General features: G+C 40.7%; 1 protein-coding gene across 9 annotated transcripts in view; it reads right to left on the reverse strand.

The window, feature by feature from the left end:
• The window catches only part of SIK3 (SIK family kinase 3), a 269,595-nt gene that overhangs the window by 241,773 nt on the left and 6,077 nt on the right, over window positions 1-21,745 (reverse strand). The window contains exon 1 of one of the 9 annotated variants that reach the window (XM_058446636.1): window positions 2,365-2,944. The exons of the other annotated variants lie outside the window; for them this stretch is intronic. Within the exon in view, the coding sequence (XP_058302619.1) occupies window positions 2,365-2,439 (75 nt within the window). The 5' untranslated portion in view covers window positions 2,440-2,944. Of the gene's footprint in view, window positions 1-2,364; window positions 2,945-21,745 lie in introns of those variants that run through there. 9 annotated transcript variants of the gene reach the window in all.

The following is a 21,745-nucleotide window of genomic DNA, read 5'->3' on the forward strand; positions in this document are numbered from 1 at the left end:
GGCGCCTGCCATCACACTGGCTAATTTTTGTATTTGTAGTAGAGACAGGGTTTTGCCATGTTGGCCAGGCTGGTCTCGAACTCCTGACCTCAGGTGATCCACCTGCCTCCGCCTCCCAAAGTGCTGGGATTACAGGTGTGAGCCACTGCACCCGGCCCTTTTTTTTTTTTTTTTTTAATGACGAAGTTTCACTCGTGTTGCCCAGGCTGGAGTACAATGGTGCAATCTCAGCTCACCACAACCTCCACCTCCCAGGTTCAAGCAATTCTCCTGTCTCAGCCTCCCTAGTAGCTGGGATTACAGGCCCCCGCCACCACACCTGGCTAACTTTTTGTCTTTTTAGTAGAGAAGGGGTTTCACCATGTTGGCCAGGTGATCGACCCGCCTCGGCCTCCCAAAGTGCTGAGATTACAGGCGTGAGCCACTGCGGCCAGCCCAATCCCATTTCAAAAAGAAACATAAAATAAAACAAAATAGAAAATAAACTAAAAAGCAAGGCATTATCTCATCACTACTTCTAAGTCCCAAGAGCTATTAGTAACTTCAACATTCAGCAGGGCAGACTGAATCAAAACCTTTGGGCTCAGTATTGCAAAGAACAAAAAAATAACATGACAGTCTCTGTCTTTAAGGAACTATACTCTAGCCGGTAAAACAAGATATTTAAACAATTAGCCCACAGTATGAGAAATTATATCAATAAATGCTAAATTGTATGAATCAGATTTAAAGTAGCATAGGTCAAAAGGATGGGTTTGCAAGGGCCAAAGAAGTCAAAGGACTACGTGAAGATCGGGCCTCCACTGAACCTTGAAGGCGGGGCAGACTAGATAAGTAACACTAGGATAGACTGTGAACTCATAAGGACAGAGGCCATGCCTCTCTCTCTTGCTTACCAACGAATCCCAATGTCTGGCACAGCGCCTGGAGCACAGTGACACTCAAATATTTGTAGATGAAACAAGGAGAAATAGAAGGAAGAAGGGGAAGAAAAAGGGAGGGGAAAAGAGAAATTCCGAGAGTTGTTGTTTTGTTTTGTAAGACAGGGTCTCGCTCTGTCCCCCAGGCTGGAATGCAGTGGTGTGATCATGTTCACTGCAGCCTCAACCTCCCAGGCTCAAGCAATCCTCTCACTTTGCCTACTGAGTAGCTGGGACTACAGATGTGTGCCACCATGCTTGGTTAATTTTTTTTTTTTTTTTTTTTCAAGAGAGACAGAATCTCCCTATGTTGACCAGGCTGGTCTACAGCTCAAGGAATCCTCCCACCTCAGCCTTCCAAAGTACCGGGATTACAGGTGTGAGATACCACACCCAGCCAAGAGTTGTGTTTCTTTGTTTGTTTTAATGAAAGATTAAATGTGGCAATATAATGAGGCAGTGAGGAAACACACACTGGTGAAAAATAAGGTAAAACAGGTAGAATTAACTCAAATCACTAATGGTTTTAAAGTTCACCAAATGAGGTTTAAAATTTAATCTCAAATACTAAAATGACTATATCCGCAGCCAGGTGTGGTGGCTCACACCTGTAATCCCAGCACTTTGGGAGGCCAAGGTGGGCAGATCACTGGAGGTCAGGAGTTCGAGACCAGCCTGGCCAACATGGCAAAACCCCACCTCTACAAAAAATACAAAAATTGGCCAGGCCTGGGGGCATGTGCCTGTAATACCAGCTACCAGGGAGGCTGAGGTAGGAGAATCGCTTGAACCAGGGAGGCAGAAATTACAGTAAGCCAAGATCATGCCACTGCACTCCAGCCTGGACAAGAGCGAAACTCCATCTCAAAAAAATAAAAATAAAAATAAAATAAAATAAAATGACTGTGTCCAAAAAGCATATTGTTACATTTCCGCTTTTAAAAACTACTAACTAAAAGTGTAAACAGCTATTTTTACTAAGATGGCTATTCATCTTTTAATATTACCGGGCAAACCTGGAAAATGTGCTAACATTTCTCCGGAGGCGAACCCATACCACTGGCTAATACATATGAATGCTTTTGTCCCTAATATTTTTACTATCTGAAAATGTGATTGGGTTATCACTAAGGTCATCCTCTTTGGTAGTTGTGTAATCAAATGGCTGAGGCTTACCACAATTAAGGCAAGAGACAAGAGAATGTAACCCAGCACAAAGCCAGTGACTAATGCTGAGTCACAGTTTCCAAGTGATTATTTAAGCAAAATGTCAACCTCTCATACTAACAATTCCCTACAACGGTCGTTGAAAGTAGATCAAAGGTATTATCCAAAAAGTATACATCAGTATTTTGCAGGATAATGCTAATGGATTGAGGCCAATAAAGTCTAGTTGGACCTAGCATTTATAAGCCCAAATTTGCTAAGTTAAGGAGATTCTTACCTCCTCAAACTTTACAGTGGGAGAAGAATTCATGATTATGGTGATCTCAGCATACATGGATCCTCCAGATAACATCCTCTTGCCAAAAAGTTCCAGGTCCTGGCTACCAGCTACAGTCTTCAGTGGCAGCTATATAATCTCAATATAGAAGGACTTTAGAAAGAAAAAACTAATGAGGGAAGGGAGCATTGGAAATTTTATCTTAAGGCTCTACATATGCACAGCAAGTGCATTACTTAAATTATATACACATTCATCATGAGTTTGCGAGCTCTCAACATCTCCAATGCTCATTTTCCTTAGCATTCCTTCTACTCTTTCAGCCCAAATCATACATAACAGACAAGTATCTGGTTACATGCTAACACTCATCCATACTCCTACTTTCTGGTTATGTACAGCTGTGATTAGAATTCTACTGTCCAATTTTGATGCCTAATACCTGGTATCATGGAAAGAACAAGAGCCCTGGAGTCATACAGACCTACTTATAAATCTCAGCTCTACCACTTACAAGGTAAAGAACTTTGGACAAGTTACCTAAGCGAAGCTCAGTTTTCACAATAGAAATTAGGTATAACAATAGTTACTTTGTAAAAAGCTGTTGAGGGCTAGCAAGAATTATATGAAGTATACAGAACATAGGAGGATACTTAGCATATAGCAATTAAAATGGAAGTCTATTGACCAGACCTACACACAGGTTTCCAAATAGTATTAACTATATAATGAAAGCATGAATCAGCTTCACATGTCCTTGTCTCTCTACTCCCAGTTGTAAGATGACATAACTACTCCTCTGGAGGAAGAAGGCTCTTTCCCAGTCCTCAGTCTCAAGCCAAAATTGACTAACATTACAGCTATCTCCTTATCATTAATATGTTTGCTACCACAGCTGCTAAGAAAATTTTATGTTTTCACTATGGCCTATGTTCTTGTTTTATGGTCTTGACCAATATTTTTAAGAGACAGGGTCTTGCTCTGTTGCCAAGCTGGAATGCAGTGGCACAATCATAGTTCACTGCAGCCTTGAACTCCTGGGCTCCTACCTTATCCTTCCAGGTAGTCCAGCCTCCTTAGCAAATCATGAATGCTGTTTCACTCCCAGTCTATTCTGGGGAGCTCTGACAGTCCCCAGCTTCTCCAGAACTACCACTCTTTGGCTTACCATACTACTGTACTCCAAGATGGCAATCAAACCATAGTGCTCTGCCAGTGCCTAAGTGCCTTTATGTCCCTGTAACAGGCTGATGTTCAGCTCCACTTACTCCTGGCAAACAGGGTCCTGATTTCTAGAATGCCAGATACATCCTTATCTCAAGCTTGCCCCACCTAGGTCTACTTCCTCTTATTCTCCCACCCCCACTTCCCTACAGCCCCACAACAGTATATGTATTTTGGGTAAAGTAGACAGATACTCAAATAGGAGTCAGAAGACCTTGGTTCTACCTCTACTTCTGCCACTTTACTGGTTATGAAGGGATAAAATGTTGTACTTACCTTACAAGAAGACTCAAATAGACATTTATGAACATGTTCTATAGATATATTATTATTATAAGTATAGCAAGTTTCTATTATGACAATATTTACTTGTCAATATAAAACCCTAACATATTTTTTTTAAATCCTCTAGCATTGTTTTATTAGCAAAAGCTTAGAAACAACTCAAGGCCAGGCGTGGTGGCTCACACCTGTAATCCCAGCACTTTGGGAGGCCGAGGCAGGTGGATTGCCTGAGGTCGGGAGTTTGGGACCAGTCTAGCCAACATGGCGAAACTCTGTCTCTACTAAAAATACAAAAAAAAAAGTTAGCCAGGAGTGGTGGCATGAGCCTGTAATCCCAGCTACTGAGGGGGCTGAGGCAGGAAAATTGCTTGAACCAGGGAGGTGGAGGTTGCAGTGAGCCAAGATTGCGCCATTGCACTCCAGCCTGGGCGACAGAGCTAGACTCCGTCTCAAAAAAAAAAAGAAAAACAACTGAAATGAAATGTCTAAAAAATATATATAATACATCCTTTCATTGGAATACCACATAGCTTTTTTTACATTAGATACGAGAGCGAAAAAAGTAAGATGCAGACTATTGTATATTATTTACTATAATTTGTGTTAAAAGAGGAAGCAAGTAGTAGATATTTACATTTACTTCTATACACATAAACTACCTCAGGACATATAAGACACAGATAATATTGACTGCCCCTGGGAAGGGAAATCTGGATGATCATGGGGTATGTGTGAACAGGATACTTTTCACTGTATTCCACTCTTCTTTAGCTTTTATGATTTTGAACCTAATAGTTCCCTGAATGGGGTAGGCATAGCATCTCTTCATACAACTATAAACCTGAGAAATAAGCTGAACCATTAATGAGGATGACAGCATATCTGACAACTCATTTCCTGGGCCGGCCTCAAACTCACAATTACCACCACCTAAAACAAACTACATTCCCTTCTGTGATCTCACCAAGTAACAAGAGTTAATTTATTCCTTCTAGGCAAACTTCCTGACTTGCTATATGTATCTATGTGCTATGTATGTCCACATTCTATGTTATTGATACTCTTTTTTTTTTTTTTTTGAGGAATCTCGCTCTGTTGCCCAGGCTGGAGTGCAGTGGCATGATCTCGGCTCACTGTAAGCTCCGCCTCTCGGGTTCACGCCATTCTCCTGCCTCAGCCTCCCGAGGAGCTGGGACTACAGGTGCCTGCCACCACGGCTGACTAATTTCTTTTCTTTATTTTTAGTAGAGACGGGGTTTCACTGTGTTAGCCAAGATGGTCTCAATCTTCTGACCTCGTGATCCACCCACCTTGGCTCCCAAAGTGCTGGGATTATAGGCGTGAGCCACCAAGCCCAGCATTTTTTTTTTTTTTTGAGACAGTTTTTTGCTCTTGTTGCCCAGGCTCGAGTGCAATGCACGATCTCGGCTCACTGCAACCTCCACCTCCTAGGTTCAAGCAATTCTCCTGCCTCAGCCTCTCTAGTAGCTGGGATTACAGGCGCCTGCCACCAAAGCCCGGCTAATTTTTGTATATTTAGTAGAGACGGAGTTTCACCATGTTGGCCAGGCTGGTCTTGAACTCCTGATCCTAGGTGATCCGCCCACCTCAGCCTCCCAAAGTGCTGGGATTACAGGCGTGAGCCACTGTGCCCGGCCAGTTATTGATACTCTTAAAACTTACTGTTGCAGGGTTCCATCACAAGCCTTGGAAGAGCTCTCTAAATCACAACATTTCCTACCTTCAGGGCCTGTTGAGGATCCATTCCAATGCTAACTTTTCTGAACCAAAGACTGAGTTCTGCCTCTTAATCACTCAAGATTCACCACAGGAACCCAGCGAATCATTAATTTGAACTCCAATGGTTACATGAGCATAATGCAGACCATCCCCCTATTTACAGAAGAGTAAATTATGTTAATTTCTTCAGTTTAGCAGAAAGGCACTCTTCCTAAACCTTTCAGAATAACTGTTATTTACCAATTTACCAAGGCAACATTCTCCCAAAATAAAATTTTAAATTATATTGCCTTAAACATAATTTTTTTTTTTTTTTTGAGATGGACTCTCACTCTGTCGCCCAGGCTGGAGTGCAGTGGCGCGATCTTAGCTCACTGCAACATCCGCCTCCCGGGTTCAAGCATTTCTCTGCCTCAGCCTCCCAAGTAGCTGGGATTACAGGCACCCGCTAATTACCATATCTGGCTAATTTTTGCATTTTTATTTTGTATTTTTAGCAGAGACAGGGTTTCACCATATTGGCCAGGCTGGTCTTGAACTCCTGACCTTGAGATCCACCTGCCTCGGCCTCCCAAAGTACTGGGATTACAGGCACGAGCCACTGCGCCCGGCCGCCTTAAACATAATTTTAATTATTCTGGAATGAGGCCAGGTGTGGCTGCTCATGCCTATAATCCCAGTGCTCTCGAAGGCCAAGGTAGGATAACTGCTTCAGGCCAGGAGTTTGAGACCAGCCTAGGCAACAAACTGAGACACTGTCTATACTAAAAATAAAACCACTAGCCAAGTGCAATGGTGTGTGTCTGTAGTCCTATCTATTCAGGAGACTGAGATGGGATGATCACTTGAGCCCAGGAGTTTGAGGTGACTGTGAGCTACAATCACACCACACTGCACTCTAGCCTGGTCAACAGAGCAAGACCCTGTCTCTAAACAAAACCAGAAAACCATTCTGGAATGACATGACAGGACATGAAACACTGCTCAAAACAGCAGCTAATGCTACCTCCATTCTTGCTCCCTATGGCAAGCAGGTTATTTTTGGACCTAGCCTATGAAGCAGCACTTTGTTGACTATGAGCTTCATCCTCTGAATATTCCTTTCACATTCAACCTTGGTCCTCGCTTTCTGGTGCAGAGCTCCAAAACCTCAATGGAATACATAATGAAATGTTAGGTTACTTTAGGGCAAAAGGTTAAGCCTACAAAAGCTTTCTAATTGGGAAATCTCTTCCATGAAAGCATACAGAAATTTGCTGACTCTTTCTTTTCCTAATAGCTATTTGCTTTCTTTGGAAAAAATCTTCAGTCAAACACAAAAGCCAACTACCTAGCAAGGCTCAAATACAGACAGGTGTTTTGCAAGCACAGTAAATCTCAAGGGTAACAAATCAACGAGAGATAATATCTACTAATAAGCTGCTTATTGCTGTGCTGGGAGAGTTAACTGCCTAAAAATCTCTCAGTTAAGACTAGCATTGAGGGAAAAAAAAAATTTAATACAACTAAAAGAAAAACAAGCTCATTTTCTACCCAGAGAAAATGTGCAAAGTGAAGAACCCCTGTAAGTCAACTATTCTGCTACATAAAAACCTTTTATTCCAGAGTTATTTTCAATGTCACTTAATTCCAGGGTGGAGACTAATGGTCCCAAACAAACCTGTGTGTGTATGTGTGTATTTTTCTAGCTTAATAATTCTAAAATCCACGGTTAGGCTTTTTCAGGAAAGTCTGAAAGGCACAAAACCCCTATTATGCTTTTTGAGAACAGAATGGGTAATCATGTGAAAATACATTTGTAAATTAGCAGTTATCTAGAATAAACAATTTCAATTGCAAAGAAAGCAAGGATTTTATCACATTAGGCATGCCTTGTTCCATTAGCTCAGTTCCCTAGACCTTAAACTTCTCTAACGCTCACAAGACCCTGAAGTTGGTTCCTACATGAGAAAGACATTACAGAAAATCCCGAGAATGCTCTATTTCAGAGTTTAAGAATTTCTGATGTTCTACAGAGAAAGGAGGCTACACTAAAGAAAAAGAAAGTGATTATTCAGCAATGTTATCTGAATTTAACGCAAGTCACATCCAATGAATCAGTCAAATACTGCATGCCACAGGAAAGTAACGTGTCATGCACAAGGTGGGAAGATCAAGGTGGCTAAACTGAAATCTGCATAACACCTTTTTTTTTTGAGACGGAGTCTTGCTCTGTCACCCAACTGTAGTGCAGTGGCATGATCTTGGCTCACTGCAACCTCCACCTCCCTGGTTAAGCAAGTCTCCTGCCTCAGCCTCCCAAGTAGCTGGGATTACAGGCCCAGCTAATTTTTTTGTATTTTTAGTAGAGACGGGGTATCACTGTGTTGGCCAGACTGGTCTCAAACTCCTGACCTCAGGCAATCCATTCGCCTTGGCCTCCCAAAGTGCTGGGATAATAGGCGTGAGCCACCACACCCGGCCTGAGAATTGTCATATTTTTAATTAAATTAAAATTGTCATATTTTTAATTTAAGCCGAAATCTGCAAAACACTTTTAAGTAATGTCTTCTCCATTATCTGCTTCGACATCAGTGGGATGCCAACACAATTATCTGGATACCTTTTCTGCCACCTATCCCTCTGTGTATTTTGCATTAGAAAACTGTGAGAAAAATGTTGCTTTTCTAGAAATGCCCAAAGTTATAAAATGAGAGTTTTTTAAAAGACACTAAAGAGGTCATGCCAGAATTAAGTATGATATCCTTAAAAAAAACTCTTTACACCAAATAAGACCCCAAAAATCATTTCTGCTTTGCAGGCTGACCTTCAGAATGGATTAAGTGTTTAATTGTTAAGTTAAATGAATGTTTCCAAAGGTATCGCAAAAAGTTTAATAAAGGAGATTATAGAGCTTCCCAAACTGTGGTATAATATATTTAAGAATGCTTAAACCTGGCCTCCCAAATATACTTTAAGCTGTATAAAGCTATCATAATTAAAGCTGTACAGTATCAAAGCAAGAAAAGACAGCACACTCAATGGATTAGAGTTCAGAAATGTACCTAAGTACCTATGGGGGTTTTGTAAATGATAGTGTTGCTTTTTAAATCAAGAAGGAAAAGAGCAATTATGCAATTAACTGTGTCAGGAGAAGCTAGAGACCTGGAGAAAAACCTAGACTCATTTATTCAATAAATGGAGGGCCTATTACAAGGCAAGCACTATGCTAGACACTGAAAATAAGAGCAAGGGAAAAACAAAACAACACAATACATTGCCCTCATGGGACTTACAGTCAAGTAGGAGGAAGCCATTAATAATCACAAAAATAAATGTAAATTTACAACTCCAATAAATTCTACAACTCATCCCCTATCTCATTTGGTTTATATCAAAATGCATTTCATATGAAGCAAAGATTTACATTTAAAAACAAAACCATAAAAGTAGTTTAAAAAAAGGGTAAATATTTTTATACAGTTAGAATTTTAAAAACCAAGCCATAAAGAGAAAAAAAAACAGAAAAATCTGACTATAAGAATAAAAGCATTTTCATTTTATATTAGACACACACACAAAGTCAAAAGACAAAGAAAAATATCAGTAATATATTTTATAAGGTAACTAATTTCCCTAATATTAAAAAGCTATTACAGGCCAGGCACAGCAGCTCATGCCTGTAATCCCAGCATTTTGGGAGGCTGAGACATGAGAACCATTTGAACTTGGGAGGCAGAGGTTTCAGTGAGCCAAGATTGCACCACTGTACTCCAGCCTGGGTGACAGAGTGAGACTCCATCTCAATTTTTTTAAAACATTAATAATAATAATATAGCTATGACAACTGATGAATAAGAAAAAGCCAAAAGCCCAATAGAAGAGTAGACGAAGCAGAAAGACAACCAACAGACAAATTAAATGATGCTCAAATGCACTAATAAATAACTACAAATAATAAAATGACATTTTTTCACCCGTCAGATTAATTCCCTAAAAAGGCTATTTGCCAGGGTTAAAAAGAACAGAAAAATCACTGTCATACACTCTCAAGCTGAGTGAAGTGGCATGGCCTTACTTGGAGGGTGATGTGGCAACATCTACATGATTTTAAGCACTTATACTTTGATCCAGGCATTCCACTTCTAGTAAATTATTCTATACGATTACCAAGAAAATGAAGACTCTGACTTTAAAAGAAGATCAGAACATTGTATATATCATGATGGAAAATAATACATAACTTTTGGGATGTTGACTCTAGGTCACACTAAATAAAACTTGGATTTTTTAAAGTGCTTTTGAATAGTAAATACTGCAATAGCAAATAAATGGAATAGAAAAAAAAACACTAGCACAAGTGTGCAAATATAAATGTGCAGAAACAACTTATGTAAAATTTGTAATTAAAACAATAAAATCTGGGCCAGGCATGGTGGTTCACACCTGTAATCCCAGCACTTTGGGAGGCTGAGGCAGGGGGATCACTCAAGGCCAGGAGTTCGTGACCAGCCAGGCCAACATGGTGAAACCCCGTCTCTACTAAAAATACAAAAATCAGCTGGGTGTGGTGGCGCACACCTGTAATCCCAGCTACTTGGGAAGCTGAGGTGGGAGAATCACTTGAATCTGGGAGGCAGAAGTTGCAGTGAGCCAAGATCATGCCATTGCACTCCAGCATGGGTGACAGAAAGAAACTCTGTCTCAAAAAAATAAAACAAAATCTAGAAACAACCCTAAAATCTATCAACAGGCTACTATGTAAAGTATAGTATATCCATAAAATAGAATACTCTGCAGCCATTAAAATGATTGAGACAAGGACAAAGTGTACTGACATGGAATAATGTTGGAGATACACTATTAAATGAAAAAACAAGTAGCAAACTAGATTGTGGTATGTTCCCTTTTTTAATTAAAAAAAATTTTTACCATGTGAATGGGAAAAAATCTGGTTATAAATAGTTAACAATGTTTTCTCTGGAGAGATGAGGAACTTTCACTTTCTTTGTTATACATTTTGTAAGGTTTGATTATTTTGTAAGACACATGTATTAGAGAGGCAAATACATAGACAGACGTTTTTAAAGTCTTTGAGGCTAGAGTCCGGGCGCGGTGGCTCACGCCTGTAATCACAGCACTTTGGGAGGCCGAGGCAGGCAGATCACAAAGTCAGGAGATCGAGACCATCCTGGCTAACACGGTGAAACCCCATCTCTACTAAAAATTACAAAAAATTAGCCGGGCATGGTGGCAGGTACCTGTAGTCCCAGCTACTCGGGAGGCTGAGGCAGGAGAATGGCATGAACCTGGGAGGCGGAGCTTGCAGTGAGCCAAGATGGCGCCAATGCACTCCAGCGTGGACGACAGAGCGAGACTCCGTCTCAAAATAAATAAATTAATTAAAAAAATAAAGTCTGAGGCTAGAAAACGTCCTGGGAAAGGGAGAGCTATATGAAAATGGGAGAAAGTACAGAATGAGCACAGAGGAAAATAATCTCAATAAAACATATAGTTTCAGAGTTAAAACAACCATATAAATTAAGAAACTAGAGAATCAAAATTAAAGACATTTGTGCTGCAAACAACACTACCAAGAAACTGAAAAGACAACCCACAGAATGGCAGAAAATATTTGTAAATCATGTATCTGATAAGGGACTTGTATCCCAAACATAAAGAACTCTTAACAACTCAGCAATAAAAAGACAAATAATCCAATTCAAAAACGAGCAAAGGATGTTAATAGACATTTCTCCAAAGGAAATACACAAATGATCAACTGGCACATGAAATGATGCTCACTACCATTGTTCATTAGGGAAATGTAAATCAAAACCACAATGAAATACTTCTTCACATCCACTAGGATGGCTAAAATCAAAAAAAAGAAAATAAGTTTTGGATGTGGACAGAACAGAAACCCTCATACATTGCAGGTAAGAATATAAAATTGGGCAGCTACTTTGGAAAACAGTTTGGCAGTTGCTCAAAAACTTAAACAAGGAGTCACCACATGACCAAGCAATTCCACTCCTAGGTATATGCCCAAGAAAAAATGAAAACGTGATCACACAGAAATTTATACACAAATGTTCAAGACCATATTATTCATAATAACCAATAAGTAGAAACAATGTCCACCAATTCATGAATTGATTTTAAAAATGTGGCATATCCATACAACAGAATATTATTCAGTCATTAAAAAAATGAGATTCCAACATATGCAAGAACATGCATGAACCTTGAAGGCATTACGCCAAGTGAAAGAAGTAAAATACAACAGGCCACCCGTTGCATAATTCTATTTATATGAAGTGTCCAGATGACGTAAATCGATAAAGATTAATTTGTGGTTGCTTAGGGCTGAGAAGAGAGGTTGAAGAAATAAGCAGTGACTGCTAATGGGTACCATGTTTCTTTTAAGGATAATGAAAATGTTCTAAAATGTATTGTAGTGATGGCTGCACAGCTCCATGAATACACTTAAAAAAAATTGGGTGAACTGTATGGTCTGTGAAATGTACCTCAATAAAGCAGTTGAAAAAATTATAAATTAAAGAGAAACTGGAAGCCCCCTGAGGTTAAGTAATTTGCCCAAAGTCAAACCACTGCCTAGTAAAAACTGGAACCAGAAACATCCCCTGATTCCCACACCAGTCTCAGTTCTTTAACTACAGATTGTTGGAGGCAACTCTGATGGGCCAAAAAGGTTCCCCAAAGAGCTGGAAAAACAGAAAACCTATTCTTATCCTGTTATCAGGATAAGAAAAGGAAGAGAAATTTAGGTAATGCAACTAAATTTTGGTTTTCAAAATTTAATGTGACTCCAAAATGGATTCATGGCCTAAAAATCTAACAACCATTGATGTAACCTCACTGCTATATGAGGTTGTGACTTGGTATAACAATACCCCTTTTACTAAGAGCTCAATTAGAGCAGGGCACTGGATGCAGCTGCTGACTCAAAAGGAAGGAGGAAAATGAGATCAGAAGAGGCAGTAGGCTAAAATCACTGGCTACCCTTTTGCATAGTCAAAGGCCAATGAGTAACATGCTTCAAACAAGTTATTTTATTCCTGAGAATTGTGAAATCCTTTAAAGAGATCCTAAAGTACCATCCCAACATTTAATTACCTCCCAGAATTACCATACACATGTAAGATATTTAGGTATAATATATGAAAGTGTTGTTTCTGCAGCTGACTTGGACCCAAAGATCATTGCCAGAATACAACTACCCATTTGACTAGAATAACAATATCCCTGTTGATGTAGAAATGGAAAGCAAGCCAAGAACATACAATCACTAAAAACATTATTTTGAGGGTTTAAAAAAATGAAGTACCAAAAAAATTCAACTATTGTCGGAATGCTGCTTATGCAATATTAGAACATTCTAACAGAAGGAAAAGACAACAGGAGGCAGGAAGCAGAAAGAGAGAAGAAATCCTGCAGGTGCCCAACTCATCCTAATAAGAAACACACAGCTCTGCTCCTGTCTTCCACAATAAAAACAATTCTGTTTCTTGTGGCATATGAACCAAGATTACTTCTGCCAGAAACAGAAAACAACTTACTACAAGAAAATGTCAACTTGTTCCATAGAACACTACACTAGCAGTGAACAGATAGAAACCTCTTAAACTAAAGAGTTTGGCCAGTTTCTTCACCAAGTTTTTAATACCACTGACTCATTACCAAATTCAGCTCAGTTCACACAAATTCTAACATAAGTGGACAAAAATACCACCTCGAAGTACACACTATAAAAAATAAAAGATTCTATAAAATAACTCGTCCTCAAATTTCTAACAGCTTTGACTTCTTTGTTATTTTAAATTAATGCAGAAGCTCTCTTAGCCCACCTTCACTCAACCAACCTGCAAAAATAATCAATGCTTCTCCTTGTCTCAGTAAAGCAACCAGTGCCCACAACATGCAAACTGGCCCCAACTAATAACAGTTGTCTCTTACTCTTATAAGCTTCTGCTGCTCCCATTATTAAGTTTTTTGGGTTTCTTTTGTGGTTGGTTTGTTTGAGATGGAGTCTCGCTCTATGGCCCAGGCTGCAATACAGTGGCAGGATCTCGGCTCACTGCAACCTCTGCCTCCCGGGTTCAAGCAATTCTCCTGCCTCAGGCCTCTCGAGTAGCTAGGATTACAGGCGTGCACCAACACACCCAGCTAATTTTTGTATTTTTAGTAGAGACAGGGTTTCACCATGTTGGCCAGGCTGGTCTGGAACTCCTGACCTCAGGTGATCCGCCCGCCTCAGCCTCCCAAAGCGCTGCCATTATAGGCATGAGCCACTGCGCTGGGCCCAGCCTCCCATTATTAAGTTATATTCTTACCAATAATTAACTGTTTTTTTCCCAAACCTATTTATACCAGTTGCTCAATATTACAGTTATGTAATTTAATTAAATAGAATGTAAACTGAAGAAAAATTAATGAGAGACGTTTCTATGAAAACTTCATCAAATGCTTAAAAAGACATAGTAAATTAGACGTGAATGAGATGAGTATAAAAGACTGGGAAGGAGTCATAAAAATCAAGAGGGATTCTGTACTAATATTGCTTCACAAATGCCATTAAATTCATATTCTGCTTTAAAAAGCAAACAAAACTGGAAATTATAGATAATGAATTATGGCTGTATTTAATGGAAACAAAATTGAGGAACTCCAACTAGACATACAAAGAAAAAGCCTTGGCCCTGCATCAACAGGTTAACAAAATATTAACCTATGTTAACAAACATTAATATTTAATATTAACAAAAAATATTAATGTTTGTTAACATAGGTTAAAATATTTTGATATTAACCTATGTGCTAATCAATCTTTCTTTCTTTCTTTTCTCTCTCTTTTCTTTCTTTCCTTTTTAGAGACAGGGTCTCTGTCACACAGGCTGGAAAGCAGTGGCGCAACCATAGTTTACTGCACTGTAATCTGGAACTCCTGGGCTCAAGCAATCCTCCCAGCTCAACCTCCCGAGTAGCTAGAGCTACAGCCACTCACCACCATCCACCGCTCACTTATTTTTATTTTTTGGTAGAGATGGGGCCTCACTACTACTGTGTTGCTCAGGCTGGTTTTGAACTAGCCTCAAGCGATCCACCTACCTAGACCTCCCAAAGTGCTGGGATGGCAGGCATGAACCACCATACCCAGCCCTGGGGTTTTGTTTGTTTAAAGAATCTTCATCTATTTAGAGATACATGCCAAAATATCTACTGATGAAATGAAAGGATTCTGGGATATGCTTCAAAATCCAGGAAAAAAGGGGGGAAGTGGGAAAGGTATAAATGCAAGATTGGTAAGAAGATGACAACTGTTTAAACTAGGCGACAGGCAGATGGGGGTTCATTATATTATTCCCTCTACTTTCATTTATGTTTGAAATTTTCCATAATACATACTTTTTAAAAGATTAATGCATGAGCCAGACACGGTGGCTCATGCCTGTAAGCCTAGCACTTTAGGAGACCGAGGCAGGCGAATTGCCTGAGCTCAGGAATTCGAGACCATCCTGGCCAACATGGCGAAACCCCATCTCTACAAAAAATACAAAAATTGGCTGGGCATGGTGGCATGTGCCTACAGTCCCAGCACTCAGGAGGCAGAGGTTACAGTGAGCCGAGATCATGCCACTGCACTCCAGCCTGGGCGACAGAGCAAGACTCCGTCTTCATAAAAAAGAAAAAAAAAGATTAATGCATGAATACATATTTCTGATTTCCCTGCTTTACCAGTTCTTCCCCTCAATTAACTAAGCACATCATAACCAAAACTTACTGTATAGGAGGGCTTCTATCAGAGATACAAGAAAAGCACTTATCATCAAATGTCCAAAACACAGATAATTCCACAGTCATAACCCCACAACATACTAAGCACAATATCCTATACAGCCCAATTACCCTTGAAAATCTCTTAACCCATAAAGTACAGTGCACACAGCAAATTCAAACATGATAGGACTGCTGCATTACCATATTTATTCATATAACTTTCTCCTTCACAATCTCCTTCACTATCTTTTCACCATTAAAACGAGAGAGGAGCAATTTACAACTTTTATTAATCTCTGAAATTCTCACACTGGTTTACCAAAAAAATAGTTATTTAAAAATCAATGGTGGGCTGGGTGCGGTGGCTCACGCCTGTAATCCCAGCACTCTGGGAGGCCAAGGCGAGTGGATCATGAGGTAGGAGCTCGAGACCAGCCTGGCCAACATGGTGAAACCCCGTCTCTACTAAAAATACAAAAAAATTAGCTGGGTATGGTGGTGGGCGCCTGTAGTCCCAGCTACTTGGGAGGCTGAGGCAGGAGAATCTCTTGAACCCAGGGAGGCAGAGTTCCAGTGAGCGGAGACTGCGCCACTGCACTCCAGCCTGGGTGACAGAGTGAGACTCCGTCTCAAAAATAAAATAAAATAAAAAAGTCAATGGCGAGGCCAGGTGCAATGGCTCACTCCTGTAATCCCAGCACTTTGGGAGGTCGAGGCAGGCGGATCACAAAGTCAGGAGTTGGAGAGCAGCCTGACTAACATGGTGAAACCCCGTCTCTACTAAAAATACAAAAATTAGCCAGGTGTGGTGGCGCGTGCCTGTAATCCCAGCTACTGAGGAGGCTGAGGCAGGAGAATCACTTGAACCCGAGAGGCGGAGGTTGCAGTGAGCCAAGATCATGCCATTGTACTCCAGCCTGGACAACAGAGCGAGACTCCATCTCAAAAAAAAAAAAAAAAAAAAAAAAACCAATGGTTTGGGTGATCAAGAGTCTGTCTCTCATTAACCTTTCTTCTTCCCTTCAGCAGTTTCTCCAGTTTGGGTTTTTGTCCCTTTATCAAATATCAGGAGAGAATGATGATTTATAAAAAGCAAGTAAAAGGTTAGACTTGGCTGGGTGCGGTGGCTCATGCCTGTAATACCAGCACTCTGAGAGGCTGAGGCGGGTGGATCACTTGAGGTCAGGAGTTCACGACCAGCCTGGCCAACATGGTGAAACCCCGTCTCTATTAAAATACAAAAATTAGCCAGGCGTGGCTGTGGGCGCCTGTAATCCCAGCTACTAGGGAGGCTGAGGCAAGAGAATCGCCTGAACCCAGGAGGCGGAGGTTGCAGTGCGCCGAGATCGCACCACTGCACTCCAGCCTGGACGACAGAGCAAGCCTCTGTCTCAAAAAAAAAAAAAAAAAAAAGGTTAGACTTACACTTGAATTCTTTTCCTTTCTCTTCCAGGTTTGGTACAGGGAAAGATGGATTACACAGCTGCTATAACCTTCTCCTGACTTGTACTATATCTATGGGACTAGGTTTAGAGGTGTAGTAGAGACTTAAAAGCCCTACACCCCCAAGCCAACAAAGGTAGATGGGGAGACAGACAAGATAAAGAGAGCCAGTGTGGCTTGCAGTGAGCCAAGCCTGCTCATACACTGCTCAGGAGGTTAACTCTAGTGCGGTCTTTCTGGAAAGCAATGTGGCAATATACATATTAGGTGCTGTACAAGCATGTGTTCCCTTTGGCACAGTAATTTCCCTTTCAACAATATATCCAGAGCAAAAAATCAGAAGTACATCAAAGACTTGTGCACAACAATGGTTATCACAGAAAATTTGTAAAGTGAAAAACTAGAAAGGAAATTATAAAAAAGATTCAAAAAATAACAGCAATGTTATGGTAAAGTACACACACATTAAAACTGATGTTGGCCAGGCGCGATGGCTCACATCCGTAATCCCAACACTTTGGGAAGCCAAAGAGGGAGGATCATTTGAGCCCAGGAGTTCAAGACCAGCCTAGCAACATAGCAAGACCCCCATCTCTACTAAAAATAAAATTTTTTAAAATTAGCTGGGCATGGTGGCATGCACCTGTAGTCCCAGATACTCAGGAGGCTGAGGTAGAAGGATGACTTGAACCTAGGAGGTGGAGGCTGCAGTGAGCCATGATCACATCACTGCACTCCAGCCTTAGGTGACAAAGCGAGACCCTATCTCAAAAAAAAAAAAAAAAAACTAAAGGATTTGAATTTAAATTGCAGGACTTACTTTAGATACACTGATCTTCCTAATAATAAAAGTTTGAGATATGCCAAAAAATCAATTACTAGCCCAGAAAAGCTGTGAAATCTCCTTACTCAGACATTTGTGAGAAAAAGGTAGAAAATTACTTTTCTTTAGCATCTTAACTATAGATAGGAAATTCCAATAGTAAAAGTCAAAGATGTATTAAGGGTATAAAAACAAACTCAGCTCTTATTTTTAATCCTTATATTCATGTACTCAAAGAATATCTGCAGACATTGCACTAAACATAAGGAATACAGCAGTGAATAACAGATTAAAATTCCTGCCCCCACAGGGCTTACATTAGATTATCACACTGTGCCATCCTAACGAGCAGTATAAGTTAGGTTAGGTATTTTTATTTTGTCCTTTTTTTTTTTTGACAAGTGCTCTGGCTCTGTTGCCCAGGCTGGAGTTCGGTGGCGCGATCATAGCTCACTGAAACCTTGATCTCCTAGGCTCAAGTGATCCTCCCAACTCAGCCTCCTGAGTAGCTGGGACCACAGGCATGCACCACCACACCCCTGCTTATTTTTATTATTATTCTTTGTAGAGATAAGGTCTCACTATGTTGCCCAGGCTGGTCTCCCAACTCTGGGACTCAAGTGATCCTCCTGCCTCAGCCTCCCAAAGTGCTGGGATTACAGGCATGAACCACTGCATCTAGCCAGGTATTTTCTTTTTTTTACTTTTAAGTAAAATTATGCTTGGAAATTTCAAGTATGTCAAAGCACTGTCAGAAAATAAATGGCATCTAGCACTTGGACTAATCCAGAGATGCCCTTAATAAATGTTTATAAGAGTAAGAAACTGGCCAGGCACGGTGGCTCACGCCTATAATCCCAGCACTTTGGGAGGCCGAGGCGGGCGGATCATGAGGTCAGGAGATCGAGACCAGCCTGGCTAACATGGTGAAACCCCGTCTCTATTAAAAATACAAAAAATTAGCTGGGCGTGGCGGCAGGCGCCTGTAGTCCCAGCTACTCAGGAGGCTGAGGCCGGAGAATGGCGTGAACCCGAGAGGTGGAGCTTGCACTCCAGCCTGGGCAACAGAGTGAGACTCCGTCCCAAAAAAAAAAAAAAAAAAAAGACTAAGAAACTGTGTGACTCAGGTATTGGGGTGGCAGGAAGACTTACTCCATTTCACTGAATGCTCCTTTGTACCTTTTGAATTTGAGGCCATATATCATCCATTTCTATTTCTGATAATTTTGCACGTTTATTGGACGGATGGATGGATGGATGATTGATGGATGGATGGATGGATGGATGGATGGATGGATGGATGGAATAAAAAATTTCTTCTCCAAAAAATTCTGTCTCAAGAAATGTGGGTAACTAACCTACATTTTCACATTCAATTCTTCTGGGGGGAGCTATGAAAAGTAAAGTATACTGCTGGTAAACATGCGCTGGAGCTGAAACTAGACAGAAATTTGATAATTTTTCAGAACTTCATCAAAACCTAAATTTAGTTTAAAATAACTGGCCGAAAGTATCCAACTGAGTGAACTCAGCCCACACAGACAAGCTTCAACAGGCAATGAGTCTGCTTCTCTTTCCGTTTCAACTTCTGGGAAATGTGGCTAAGTATTCACAATCTGATTCCTACCTCTTTGAAAAGCCTAAGTCTGAGATAAAATACCATCAGTGTCCAGAGGCTCCTTGTCTACCACGGATCACACACCTGCTAAACACAAATATGTTCCTAACATAACTTAGTGATGGCTCATCCAACAGTTCTGTACTCGCTTCCGCAATTCTATTCTGAACAGATCCAAAAGAAGTCTTTCAAGCTAATTCATTTAAGACTGTTGAGACTTCTCAAGGACTTTGCCTATGCCATTTATTTAGCAATGTTTTATTAGATTAGGATAAAAGCCCATTTGAATGTATATAATTTTCACCCTCTTGATGTTATCAGTCATCCACGGGACTCTATGACTATACTATTATCCCAGAAAGGGACCAAGCTACTCTCTATTAGGAGGAGCCAGGGACTCACCTACCTGATAGGTGAGATCATTCATCTGGAGAACAGCCATAGCCCACAGACCAGAAACTAGAACTATATTAAGAAGAATTCCTTCTTGTGTTTACTTAGGATAATGAAAAAAAAAAAAAGAGGAACCCTTGATATAAGTGGTTCTCTTGACCCTCACCTGTGTCATCAAGGTGTGTATCTAGATGACCAGTTCTCTTAATGAGTTATAAGATGTCACTATCCCTGGAAAGCGTTAGTCATTTAATAAGTGAGGAGCCCATCTAAGAAACATACCCTCAAAGGTAGATCTGACCAGCCCAGCAGAACAAATGTATAATTACCAATATTCCCTAGGAGTTAGCTAGATATAATGACATGAGAAAACTACATAAGGCAGACTGCTTTTATGGTCATTGCATGCTGTGTTTACTTCTTTCCCTTTTTATTTTCTTCATATCTCAGTCATGCCAAGGGGCATCTGACTAGCAGATTTAAAGGCAAAGCAGTAGATCCACAGGGTACTAAAGGTTAGTGGCAAGGGTGACAGAGTGGTATAATGCCAAAGGACAGGTAAAATACAGGGTTGGAATATTTACTCTTCCTCTCTACTCGGAAATGTTTCCTCTCATCATGACATCTTGCTTTTGGTTTGTCTTACAGAAAGGATAAATATCTTAGACTTTAATTGGTATAGGTGTATCTCGCTTCCCCAGTAAAAGAGCAAGTGCTCAGAAGGCAAGGGCAATGATTTCTGTGATTAGAGAAGTCAGGGTAGAATTAAGTAGCAGTAGTGATACCTGGATTCTAACTCCAGCTCCCCCACTAACTAGCTATAAGACTCCAGGAAAATGGGAGTGAGGAGAGAGATGAGCCATGAATCTAATGGATCATTGGTCTAAATGACTTTAAAAGTCCGTAAAACCCTGAGGGTTTTTTTTGTTCTTTTTTTTTTTTTGAGATGGAGTTTCACTCTTGTTGCCCAGGCTGGAATGCAATGGCACGATCTCGGCTCACTGCAACCTCCACCTCCTGGGTTTAAGCAATTCCCCCGCCTCAGCCTCCCAAGTAGCTGGGATTACAGGCATGTGCCACCACACCTGGCTAATTTTTTGTATTTTTAGTAAAAATAGGATTTCACCATGTTAGCCAGGCTGGTCTCAAACTCCTGACCTCAGGTGATCCACCTGCCTCAGCCTCCCAAAGTGCTGGAATTACAGGCGTGAGCCACCACACCAGGCAAAACCTGAGATCATAAATTCTGTTAAGTCTGTCTTTCCAGACTCTGGAAAAGACAGAACTAGAATAGAACCTCTCTAAGGTCTTTTTCATGCCCAATAAATCAACAAATACTTGTTGGTTGATCATGCTTAATTTATGTGCAATTTATGTCAATATTCTTTTACAGTGAGAAAGAATATAAGCTGTTAAAACTGAACTCCTCCCTTACGCCAAGAAATGCATCAGAAAGGATTCTTGCTCTTAACCATAAAATAACCAGCATGAGTTGCTGTTTTTGTTTTGTTTTGTTTTCCTGAGACAGGGTTTCACTCTGTCACCCAGACTGGGATACAATGGTGTGACCATAGTTCACCACAGCCTCAGACTCCTAGGATCAAGTGATCCTCCCGCCTCCACCTCCCAAGTAGCTGAGCCTACAGGTGCGCACCACCACACCCAGCTAATTTTTAAATTGTTTGTAGAGATGGGATCTCACTATGTTGCCCAGGCTGGTCTTGAACTCCTGGCCTCAAGTGATCCTCCTGCCTCATCCCCCCCAAAGCACTGGAATTACAGGCATAAGCTACCACATCCAGCCACGTTTTAAAAACATAAATTAGGTGATATTAATGTTCTGCTTGATACTCTCTGATATCACCCCCCATGTCATACCCAATTCCATAAAATGGCCATAAGACCCAGATGATCTGGCCCCTCCTACATGTCTGGCCTCATCCTTTCCCATCCTTCCACTTGTTCGCTAACGTACCATGGCATCATGACCTTGTGTCTAATCTTTGGCCAAACCAAGCTCACTTCTGCCCCATGGCCTTTGCACATGCCATTCCTTCTGTAAGGAATGTTCTGTC

The sequence above is a fragment of the Hylobates moloch genome, unplaced genomic scaffold (assembly GCF_009828535.3).
Source record: "Hylobates moloch isolate HMO894 unplaced genomic scaffold, HMol_V3 SCAFFOLD_11, whole genome shotgun sequence".
NCBI lineage: Eukaryota > Metazoa > Chordata > Mammalia > Primates > Hylobatidae > Hylobates > Hylobates moloch.